The sequence below is a fragment of the Gossypium hirsutum genome, chromosome D02 (assembly GCF_007990345.1).
Source record: "Gossypium hirsutum isolate 1008001.06 chromosome D02, Gossypium_hirsutum_v2.1, whole genome shotgun sequence".
Lineage (NCBI taxonomy): Eukaryota > Viridiplantae > Streptophyta > Magnoliopsida > Malvales > Malvaceae > Gossypium > Gossypium hirsutum.
Window position 1 is genome coordinate 58518522 of NC_053438.1, and position 12319 is coordinate 58530840.

Here is a 12319-nt window from a genome sequence, read left to right on the forward strand (position 1 = left end):
TGGTACTATTGAAGTCGTGAAAGATAATTGCATCAAAATCGTATGCACTAAGTGACGAACAATTTTGTCTTAAGAGTAAAGGGTTTAATTCTTGACAACATTGTTAAGTTATCAATAATTCAAATCTATTCTCGATAATTCCAAGTAAATTTGTTATTATGCTTATTTAATTTTAACAAAATTTGTATTTATGATTAAAATACTCCTAAGGGAACAAAAGTTTTATACAACTCTAATAATCTTTTCTGTGATATGGTTGGAGGTTTTTACACAGGACAATAAATATAAAGGAATAGAAATAGATGCAAGAGGTGGAAAAATTCTCTCATCATACATAAAAGTTGTCAATGTGCGAAATTGTATTGAAAAGGTGGAAAATTTGTTTGGTGTTACATAGAGATCCCAACTGAATTCCAAGATATTTCTCAACTCCTAGAATTCTCGAAAACCACCGCTTGTGTGTATGAAAAACAAAATGCTGAATGGGAGTACCAAGTGGTGAGGTGTAATGAGATTCTCCGAATGTCGACATTTGGTGGAAGGCTTAGCTAACATTTAACCCAAAATCTACGAGACTTTCCAGGACAAAAAAGCAATCAATTGAGTGGCTTGGCGTACACGATGACCACATTCTTACACCCAACTCTTCAACAATAAATTTCTTGCACCCATTTAATTACCTGGAAATGGTCCCTCATTTCAATTGCACATCTTTATGAATCCCAACCTTTTTCATCTCTAATATTTTATAAACTGAGGCACACAAGCTTAGGATTCGTCTTTTCATTCTCTGCATCCATCATTATATATAAATTACTTCTTACAATACACACTTTCATATATATTATATATATATAACATGTAAATCTAACACTCACCAAAAGTAAATTTTATTTAAAATTATAAACAATTTATTAATTTTTTATTGTTATAAATTTTTTTCCTATATAAGTAAAAAAGTTAAATTTATTAGAATGCAAATTATTATTTCACCATCAATGGATTTTAAAACTTATAATAAAATTAGCAAGTAGCATATATCTCTCAAGCTGAATTTATACTTATAATATTAAAAATTGTATATATATTCTTAATTCAAATGTGAAGCTATATCCTACTAAAAGGTAAAATCTTTCGGTAAAGGTGATTGAAGTCTATTCAATCCAAAGATAATAAAAGTCATCTTAAAAAAATCATTCAAGTCACCAAAAAAATACATTTAATTAAGCCCTCAAATTTAAAAATTGCATTATTTAAATCTTTTGACCAACAAGAACAGTCTTTGATCGTTACTATACTAACATGGTTGTTAATGACGAATGACTCAACTGTTATGATGCTAACATGATTATTCATATCAATAATAGTTGCCAACATGAACACGTCATTGCCATGTTGATAAAAAATTCAAAAATACCAAATATAAATTTTTTCAAAATTATTAAAAATTTTAAAAATTTAAAAACTAAAAATTAAAAATTTAAAAATTATAAATATATAAATATTACTAACTTATTAAAAAAATTCAAAATATTAATAAAAACATATAAAAATTGAATTTTTATTGAATTTTTTAAAAGAATAAATAAAAATAAATTTGTAAAAAAGTAAAAACAATTATAAAATGTTTTTAACCCAAAAATAAAAAAAATGAAAGTTGCGGGTTAGATTTATTATAACACTCCAAAATATATAGGGTTAGATGAATTAATTAATTAAGAAATGAGTCTTAATCTTGATGGCTAAGAAGCATATTCATTATATTTATTATAACACCCCAACAATCTTGATAATCTTGATAAATCTTGAAAACTATTGTTGATTCTTACATAAATTCCATTTGAAAGACCCATTTTAGGTACCTCGGACCAGATCTAGGCACAAGGAACGACATTCGAGATCCCGAAGACAGATGTGTGTTCTTTCACGAGTAAATTGGGAAAAACTTGAGCCTAGAATAAAGCCACATGGCCAGCCACACGAATTTCACCCCATACACAGTCATGCCACCCTTAAAACCCTAGGATGTTCGACTTTCACATGGCCTAAGACCCTCCACATGACCGTGGCCCCCCTATAGGTTGATTTTTCAAACACCACACGGCCACAGCCATACGGTCTAGGGCTTCCCACACAGTCCGGACACACGACCGTGTGTCCTCTGTAACCAAGAATTATAATTTTGACCCAGAATTTTATGTTTGACCAAATTAGTCCCTGAATAAGTCCAAACTAGTTTTAATGAATTAAATTATGCAATTAGGTCCTTAATAATATGAAATATGTTAAAAACCCTGATTGATCGAATTAATATGGTATTTATTTGATTTTATATATATTTGTATGAATTATGAATAATATATGTTACTATTGTATCCATATACTTACGATCGTATGAACGACATGCCCTATATAATTGTTAATATGAATACATGAAAAGCATGATTCTGTTACAGATTTGTCATATGTTAGTACATTAAATGCTATCATATGTGATTTTTTTTTCAATATGTCGCATTGCATTGCATGGGATGGGACGATATGATCAGAGGAAGTCTGGCAGTTTATATGCATTAATCAGTTTTGTTGTGTACCCACAGACGAAGGCTGAGTCTATCTGCAAGTACTATTGTGTATCCATAGCCGAAAGCATATTCCAATTGCAGGTTTATACTGTAGAATTTACAGCCAAAAGCAGGTTTCATCTGCAGGACTTACTGTTGTGAACCCACAGACAAAAGCATATTCCAACTGCAAGGACTTGTTGTGTGTCCACAACCAAATGACAGTTATTATTTGCAAACCAGTAGTGGTATCCACATCCTACTGTGTTGTAGAAGGGAATTCTAGTATACTCCAATTATGGTGTGTAGCGGTGGGGTAGGATCTATTCTATTAAAAACTCGAAATTGTATGACATCTTTCAAATCATGTAACACCCCAAAACTAGGCCAGAAGTTTCAACCGAATTCTGAAGGTTACGTTGGCCACCGAAATGGCCCTAAATCAAATTTTGATACAGCTTGTCAAAAACCTTTCAAAAATCCATATTTTCTCATTATTGACTGAAACCGTAATTGAGCTTTCTTTATATTTTTGCAAACATATAAAATTTTTACCACTTAAAGTTAGTCTAAAACCAAAATTAAATTTATTCGTAATAATCTTGAAAACAAGTCAGTTTAATTATTTTGTTAACTGAGTTTCAACAAAAATAGTATTGCGTCAGAAAATCTGCCATTTACTTCCAAACTGGAATTGTAAGTCATTTCTTTCCATTTACTTCCAAATTGGAATTGTAAGTCATTTCTTAAAAAATCGTGTAATCATAAAAAAGGTAGCAAATTGATTAGCTAAAAACCATACATGGAAATCGCAATTTAAATCGATACTGAAACCCAAACTTAGTGAGAGTTCAAAATCAATCCCATACCATAGTCTATATAAACTTACTTACAAATCCAGTGAAAAATAATTTATGTAAAACTTAGGAAGATTTTTTTAAATCAAACCAAAGTGCTTAACTCCGAGACCACCAGTTCACCAAGTCTACGCCTAATCTCATGGATTACCTGAAAGGGAAAAAAACTATGGGAGTGAGCTACGAAAGCTCAGTGTGAGTCTTAAACAAATGCAAAATAAAGGCAGTGACAGAATGACATAATAGAAACAAGCTACTTAATCATACAAACTTTCAATAGCAAAATTTTGAAACACGTTCAGATAACATACCAGAGTAATGAATAGCATCAATATGACTTTTCACAGATATGCACAACGAGTTCTGATGAAATGTGGTACAAATCCCACCTAGCCAACCTCTACACACCAGCTCCACAAATCCCACAAACACACCATTAAGGGTATACTAAACCCTTTCCAACCTATACACACAAATATTGGGTTATAGTAGACCCATCTAACTGATACACATCATAGAATCGTCGTATGCCACATGATTGTAAAGCAGTCAAGCTGCTTACAATATTGCAATTTTAACGCCAAATTATAACTGTCGAAACCTTTTTGGAAATCGACTTTTTATTTTAAAAATGAAGATGGAGTCACCACTAATCCTTTTTAATTAGGTGTGATTGGATCACCACAGAACTTGGTCATTTTAATAAAATATTAGATTTACTAAAATGATGATTTTTAGTCTACAAAATCCAGGCAATGAGTTCGGGAGTCGATTATGTATAAGGAATGATTAGCACCCTCATAACGCCCAAAATTGGTACCTAGTTGATTACTTAATGTCTTAGCGTCAAAAATTGAAGATTTGAAGAGAATTTAAAATACAATCCCTCTTTGCATGATGTTATTTGATTAAAATATGCTAACTAAATTAAATTTTGTGGAAAAGGCTTTATTTCGAGATAATCGAGAAGAAGAGATCATGCTCTATAAGTTAGGGCACGATGTCTCGAATCCTTGAAAATAAGAATAATCACCATTTGATTATTACCTAAATCCTATGTGTTTTCATTTTAAACAAAATATTCAATTACTCCGGTTCATGGAGAAAACCATACTCCGTAAGTTAGGAGCACGACCCCTCGGATTCTCCAAATAAAGAATATTGCCTCGATCTTAAATTATTTTTATGCATTTGTGCATAAAAACATATTAATGTATATGTAGCAATATTTACAATACATGATTATGGTAAAATCATGACATTTAATGAAATAATAACATAAATAATAAAATAAAATGACAATAATATAATGAATACAATAATAATAAATAATGAAAAAAAATATTCAATTAATAATGCTATATAATAATGATACTAATAGTGAAATAATACAAAAATGTATGATACTAATATAATTACGTTCATGAAATATTGATCTTTGAGCAAATTTTAACAAAAATTATATTAATTAGCAACGATAATTACTTAATAGTATTAATAGCATCAATAATTAAAAATAAAGGACTCAAAATAAAATAATCGAGAAATTTGAGGGAAAAAATGTAAATTATGCAACTTAAAAGGTGAAAATAAAAAATAGCAAGTACAATGACTTAATTAAATGAATAGGGGACCAAATTGAAACTATGACAAAACTTTAGGTATAAATAAATAAAAATAATAAATAAAAGGGTTAAATAAAAAATAGTAAAATGCAGAGACCAAAAGGGCAAATAACCTAAACCCAGTATAAGTCATTCCCCAAAGGGTCGATAGTCTGGGGACTGAACTGAATATGTAACTAAATTTAAAGCATAAATCATAAACAAAAAAACAAAATATAAATGATAGAATTAAAATAAAATGGAAAAGTACAGGGTCTCAAAGGGAAACTATCCCAACCCCACGCGATTTCCTTGGCTCAATAGTGAGTCAAAGGAGCAACTTAAAAGAAAATGAAATTAAGGGGTAAAAAAATAAAGTAAATAAAAGAGAAAGGACGAAATTGAAAGGGAGCAAAAAGGCAGAAGGACCAAAATAGCAAATAGACCCTCCTCTTGAAAACACGCGGATCTTGGATGGATCCGAATCGAGTCAAGCTTGAAACAACGTTGTTTTGGGCTTCTAAAGCCAAACTCAAAACGACATTGTTTTGAGGGGGCTATATAAGTTAAAATGTTAAAAAAAATTCATTTTTATCAATTTAAAAAAAACTATTCCCTTTCCTTTTTTTCTCTCGAATCCTCTCTTCCCTTCTGGCCACAAGGCCACTACAAATCCGTCGCCGCTTTCGGTGGTCAGAAATTCCCAAAAAAAATCCTTTTTTTGCCCCCTTTTCACGTGGAAAAAAATCTGAAGTTAAAGTCCTCGAAAACCTAGCCAAAGTTCGACTATGGACCAAGAAACCCTTCGGTTTCTCCCTTTTCCGACAAGGCCCTTGATGGAACCCTAAGAGTTTCGAGACTTCTCAAGTCGAAGAAAAGGGGAGTTCCACAACGACAATTTAACAGGTAAACCAAAAAAACACTTGAATCTTTCGTTGTAATTTTTTTATTTTTTGATATTTTAAACGAAAATAAAAAATGAACTACCTTTGTTATTTTTTATTTTATTTCAGTTTTCCCTTTCTCCATCGAGGCTGTCGACGAACCCTAATGGGTTTGGAGACCCTTTGAATCTGCAGAGAGCCGCCGTTGACGGTGGTGGGAAACAAATGACGAGGTAATTTTTTTTAAAAACCTTGTTTTTATTTTTTATACGCTTTACAAAAAAAAAGAATAAAAATCAAAATAGAAGATAAAAAAAACCACCTTTGTAATTTATTTTTTTTATATTCTCTTTTGAATTTCTTTTGTAAAAAAGAAAAAAGTTACATATAGTTTTTTTGACTTTTTATAGCCGAATTACAGCATATTATTTTTTCTTTCTCCTTTGCTTCTTCGCTTCTATTTCTCTGTCTTCTGCAGGTGGTGGTGTCAGGCTTTAGATGGCACACCTGCTGACATGGCGAGGGCAGCGACTGGAGGCTTAGGGACATTTGGGGTTTCTAATTTTTTTAGGTTTAGAAGTTTGGGGCTTAGGTATTTTGGGCTTTAGGGTTTTGTATTTGGGCTTCTAATGGACTAGAATTTTTAATTAATGGATTTATTTTTGTTTATTTATTTTTGTTTGGGTCGGAAAGAAATGGGCCTCTACAATAACAATATAGTTAAACTGCTTAAAAACAAACCTCCTTCTCTTCATCATTAAATCCCAACCCAAAATGTATATGCAAAATCCTCAATACAAATACGTTTATCAAATCAAACTTTCACATAATCAATTATAAAATAGCAGAATCAGTACCCAAAATTTCCATAGTATATACATCTTTCCAATCCATACGAAGAACAGAACTAACCTTACGAATATTTATTAATAAATTAGTCTAACAGTATTACACCAACCGTAATCATAACCAGTGCTCCAAACATCTCTACAGAGGCTTAAATATGTAAGAAATCAACCAAAGATCAAAATGAATCATTTTGCAAAAACAATGCAAAACTGCAAAAACTGGACCACACGGCCGTGTGGGAGGGTCCAAACCATGTGACAGGGATACACGGCTGTGTGACTGAGGGACACGACCGTGTGGCTGAGAGACATGCATGTATGACTAAGGTACACGGCCATGTGGACAGACCGTATAACTCTCTAGACTGTGTGTCAAAATTTCATAATTTAGGAGTAGGGGAGACACGATCATGTGGTTGAATAACATGCCCGTGTGGTTCATAAACCATCCCAAAATCTATTGCGATTCATGAATTTCAACACCTAAATGATCTTTAAATTACATAAGTTTAAGAAACACCTTAAATTGCGATTCCAAGCACCAACGAACAATCGAAACATCTCAACTCCACCAATTCTAAAACTCAGGCTCCGTTTGTTTGCCAGTAAAATGTTTACTAGAAAATGATTTCTGAAAAATTATTTACTTTTTTGAAAATGATTTACTTTTCTAGTGTTTGGATAAATCTGTGTAAAATATTTTCTGTTGTTTAGCAGGTTTCCTGAAAATATTTTCCAGAAAAGCTGCTTTTATATATATTAATAAATTTATATTTTAAATTATTTTTACACATATTGCAATGATTTATTTATAAATAAATAAATCAAATTATATATATAATAATACTCAATTATTAAGCTAAAATATTAACCGTCATAAATTGAAAACAACTAAAGTCAAATAAATTATTTGTAATTGTGTTATAAAAAAATAAAAAAAAACAAGCATTGAATAATTATAAATTAGCTAGTTTTCAATCAATCACAATACGATATGGCTTTTACCAAATTGATCTAGCTGATACAACACCAACATGTAGAAAATGGATGAGAAGACGGAAAATTTAATAGCAATAATAATATACCAGAAGGCTTGTATAACATTAAGTGTCCATTGAAGGATGAAATTTCTCATAACATATACTACGGGTAAAATAAAGTTAGTCTAGAAGTCAAAAAATTAAACCAGCATTACACCTTCACTACAGATAAATATGAGTCTGTCAGACCAACATAGTTTCCCACCATTGCAATCCTCACCTGCGCACAAGGTTATGTTTTTGTATCACATGAGAAAGATTTCTTCTATTTCAAACTGGACAATTCGAACTAAATTAAGAATACTAACAGAATCAGTGAGATTATCAAATGTTTCTGCCCTCCTGGTCCAAGCTTCTAAATCTAGAGGTGTGGCAATGCTGAAACAGAACTTTATAGCTCTTAGTAAAACTGATCAAAACTTCCTGCAACTAGTACCTCAATCCAAATTGATTGCCTAGGCCAGCCACATTGTGCAGCAAAGAGTTAAGCCATAACAAAGTAAAATTTATAACAAACTTAGTTATCTGATGATACTTAGAGAAAGAGGGGTGATGAGATGTTGAACCAAAAACTAACCTGAGCAAATTGAGCTGTTTCAGAATTGAATGATGCGCATTTTGGTTCTGAAGCAATATACATTATGTAACATCATCAAAAAGAAAATAAAAGAATGAGACTAGGAATCTTTAAGTTCCAAACAAATGGAAGAACTGCTATAGAACATACTCTAAGTAAGAGAGGAATATGCCAAATGTTGGGAACACCATGAATATTTAGGATGTTCGCAGCCTGTGAAGAACCAGAAGGATAAACACAATCCTTAGTAAAGATGACCAAACTAACTCAAAAGAATACAAACCAAATTTTGCAATCAAATTTACCTCAACGTGACAAAATTGTGAACGTTTCATCTTTGTATTATCCAATAATGGCTGTAAGTCACCAACCAAAAGGGTGTATTTACCATCAGTTTGGGACAAAGCTCAGATCAAGAAAACAAAGAAATCAAAAGGATATCCAGTAAGATAGGAGAAAACTCAAGCAAACCCAAGGGCTAAAGCTGAGAAAATGCAATTGTTTACAAAATATTTCTATGATATGAATACTACAGATACAATGCCAAGTTATATATGACAAGTTCAACAACAGTTTGCAGCAAAACTTATGCAAGTAAAGCGCCAACATAATGTCGCACCCCACAAAGATGATAATGATTACATAGGTTCATGCCAACACATTTAAAAACTAATAAAAATGCCTAAAAGTACTACAATGAGCCAACACAATAATACTTCAGAAAGATAAAATGCAATTATGCAATTCCCAAACGATTCTAATGAAAAAATCACCTACCACAAGAAATACACATGAGGCAGTGTACCTAAGCTGAATGACATGCAAGCAGATGAGGAGTCAAGCCCAATGCTCTAAGTTCTCGGACACTATGTTGTGTAGGCTTAGTTTTCTGCATCAGAGAGAGACAGATGGAGAATTATTGACACCACAATTGGTGGCGATGTTTAATAAGGAATTTAACTGATATCAGTTTAAAAATAAGATCCAAACAATGATCTAAAAGTACTTTGCAATTTATGTATTATGTTTAAGGAAAATCATGGTGTATTACTTGCTCTCCAACTACACCCAGCACAGGTATTAGGCTGACATGAATGAGGCAGAAGTTATCTTTCCCTGAGGAAGAAAATGAAAATTATTATGACACATGAGGATTAATATCCAAAGATACCAAATAGATTGATATAGTCTCTTTGAACCACTCCATAGATGCAGAATCAAATGTTCTAGATTGAGGTTTAACAGAATAGGAACGGCTACAAGACATTCCCACTAATCCCATTTGAACAAATTATGTGTGAACTTAAAGACTTTGAATTTTTGCTCATTAGTTGTGTCTCGGCCACCACCACCATTACCATATCTGAATTATTTCATTACCACCAACAAAAATCCAACTTGCACAGTTCAAGGAAGATAAAACAGTAAAATAACAAAAACCATAAAAAATTAAAAAGAGGGATTAACCAGCAACCAATTGGGCAAAAACAACATGTTGCTGCTAAAAAACAACCACATATTTCTTCCTTTTCATTCATACCTTCGAGAGAGGAAGATAAACGCCATCGTCGATTGGTGTAGTGCAGATTTCGACAACGAAAGGCGAAAATGAGGAAAATCAAAGATGAATGCCGGTGATTGGTGTTGGGAACCATTGCTGGCTGGCGGCAAGCACTAGATCAGGGTGGGACGGAAGGGGGAAGGGGAAGAGGCTTTGGGTTACATTTACTGCTGAAGAGAAAAACTTTGGAAAATGTCTTACCAAATGATAAACGATAAGACATTTTCCTAAAATGAAGCGTTCTTTTCCCGTGTTTTGGAAAAGCTTTTACAATGGGAATTCATTTTCCACCAAACAAACAGTGGAAAAAGGATGAAAATATTTTCCATAAAATGTTTTACAGGTAAACAATCACAGCCTCAATTACAATTACACACCAACCTATAAGTAATTAACCAAATTGGAACAAAAGAGTCGACTAAAACTAATCTTAACCTAAGGAAACAAAATACTTACACTACTCCCACTTCAATTCTTTATTGAGTGTAAACCCAAAAGGCAGACAAACTCTAAAGAACCGGCAAAGACGAAAGCTTAAAATACAGAGAGAGAACAAAACACCACAAGAATTCGTAAGATCTCAAGAGCATCAATTGTCAAAGGAAAGAAAGAAAAATTGAAGAAGAGGAACGAAAGAAAAAACAAAACAAAACTGCACGTTAAAAAGAGTGGGAAAGAAAAGAACAGTTTGTAGGAGGAATTTTAGGGATTCGTTTATTCAAAAATAAAAAACTAAAACACGATTCAAGAAGATTTAAACCAATCAATTTTTTTTCTTAGAGTTGGAACCAAAAATTAAGACAAGATTTTCACTTCGCTCATATTGGAACTTGAACATAGGACCAAGGGTACGCTAAACACCTAACCACTAAACCACGAGGCTCATCATTGTCTCTTAAAACACAAGAAAACATAAGAATCTAACCAAATCCACTTAACTCACCCACTAATCCTTAATAATTCTAACCCCAATTTCGGGGTGTGACAAATCATGTGCATGCAAAATCTAGAAATTTTTTTATAATATGAATATGCATGGATAAATGTATATTATGGGGAAAAAATCTGAATTTTTTGTTATCCTGATACCTACTATTGTGAGTTCTGATATATGTTAATATTGGTTGTGTTGAGATACGATACTCCGAGCTGTTATCTAAATTATGATTAATTTATGAAATTTATTTGACATACCTTATCAATTGTTGCAATGGTTTCCTTATGATGGAACTCACATTGAGCGTCATAGCCCACTCCCCCTTAAATTTTCATCCTTACAGATAACCTGCCAGGTTAGGACGCGGACATGGCACCTGGAGGGTCTCGGTTCGAAATGATTTATTTTATTAAAGAATTTTTAAGTTTATTGTTTTATTCAAAGATTGTATTATTTTATTTTCGAACCATGGCATAAGACTTAGGTTTTGGGATTGATTTATTTGCATGACATTTAAATTAAATTATTAGGATATTATATTATGATTATTAGACAGTATGCATGAACCCCTGATTTTTCTTAAAACTAATAAATATCGTCTTTCTACTGTTAAATTAAAATTAAGGTTTTAAAGGTTAATAGAATGGTTTGCAACTAAGTTTCCTACCAAATTAATGAATGCTTAAACTAACTATTTTCAAAAATTACGATAACCCTACTAGGCTATTTTGGTGGCTAGTGTAATCTCTCGAATTCGGGTCTAATGTCTATGCCGGGTTGGGGAGGTTACAATTTTTTTAGGTTTTCAAGGTATCTACTAGAATGAGTCTAGTAACTAATCATCCACATTTGATAGGCCCATTAAAAGGGTAGATGCTGGCCATGTCTTTTAAAATTGCTCCATACCCAAGATAAGAATCAAATCCTCTACCATTAGTTAAAGTAAGAGAAACTTTTGTCATCTTACTTAACTCCTAGATTTTAACAATAATAAAAAATAAAAGTTGCGGGTTAAATTTTAACGTTAGAAAATGGCTATCATAGGGCTAAAACCCAGAATAATAATTTAAGAAACCTCATGCTTTATCATTTTATCTAGACAAGCTTGTTATATAACATGTTTTCTCATCTATATGGTTTAAGGGAAAACAGCTCATATAAAGTTCTAGTAGAGACGGTACAACTCATAGCTTTTAATCATGTGGGCCTAGAAAGGATAAAATTGTCATAAAATCAGCATGAACATGGAATCTTACATCATCTAGGAATACTGGCTCAAAATCATTTGTGAAATCTAAATAAAATAATATAACTCCAAAATGTAAAATAATACATTGAAACTTATAACATACAATAAGCATAGTAACTTATTAGTTTGGTCCTAGTCATACATATAAAACCCTCAAGTTAAGTCTTGAAAACAATGCGAAAGTCTGGAATTCTTATG

At 32.1% G+C, this 12319-nt stretch overlaps 1 protein-coding gene and 1 long non-coding RNA gene across 10 annotated transcripts; one reads left to right on the plus strand and one right to left on the minus strand.

Annotated features, from left to right (window-relative positions):
- Positions 1-5657: 5657 nt before the first annotated feature.
- Positions 5658-6632, plus strand: LOC121214740 (uncharacterized). Its single transcript, XR_005910463.1, has 3 exons — positions 5658-5931; positions 6039-6142; positions 6388-6632. It is a non-coding gene; the product is annotated as an uncharacterized lncRNA (long non-coding RNA).
- Positions 6633-7805: 1173 nt separating this feature from the next.
- LOC107909733 (CTP synthase) lies at positions 7806-10799 on the minus strand. 9 transcript variants are annotated; one of them, XR_005910464.1, is made up of 8 exons: positions 9915-10799; positions 9426-9490; positions 9180-9263; positions 8680-8730; positions 8525-8587; positions 8375-8421; positions 8106-8252; positions 7806-8017 (listed from the first exon to the last, which is right to left on the minus strand). XR_005910464.1 is itself a non-coding variant. In XM_016837365.2 (8 exons), the coding sequence occupies exons 4-8, from the start codon at positions 8707-8709 to the stop codon at positions 7949-7951; spliced, it is 279 nt and encodes a 92-aa protein (XP_016692854.2). In that variant the 5' UTR covers positions 8710-8730; positions 9180-9263; positions 9426-9490; positions 9915-10799; the 3' UTR covers positions 7806-7948. The 9 variants fall into 9 exon arrangements, 6 of the variants coding, with proteins under 6 accessions (XP_016692854.2, XP_016692853.2, XP_040944826.1 ...); XR_001687334.2 differs by having other exon boundaries at positions 9152-9263; XM_016837365.2 differs by having other exon boundaries at positions 8106-8175.
- Positions 10800-12319: the final 1520 nt, after the last annotated feature.

Excerpts from the sequence above, each read along its gene's own strand:
- LOC107909733 (XM_041088893.1), bottom strand. Across the intron at positions 8,588-8,679 it reads CACAATTTTGTCACGTTGAG|GCTGCGAACATCCTAAATAT; the intron begins GTAAATTTGATT and ends GGTTCTTCACAG. Across the intron at positions 8,018-8,105 it reads TTGATAATCTCACTGATTCT|GTGAGGATTGCAATGGTGGG; the intron begins GTTAGTATTCTT and ends CCTTGTGCGCAG.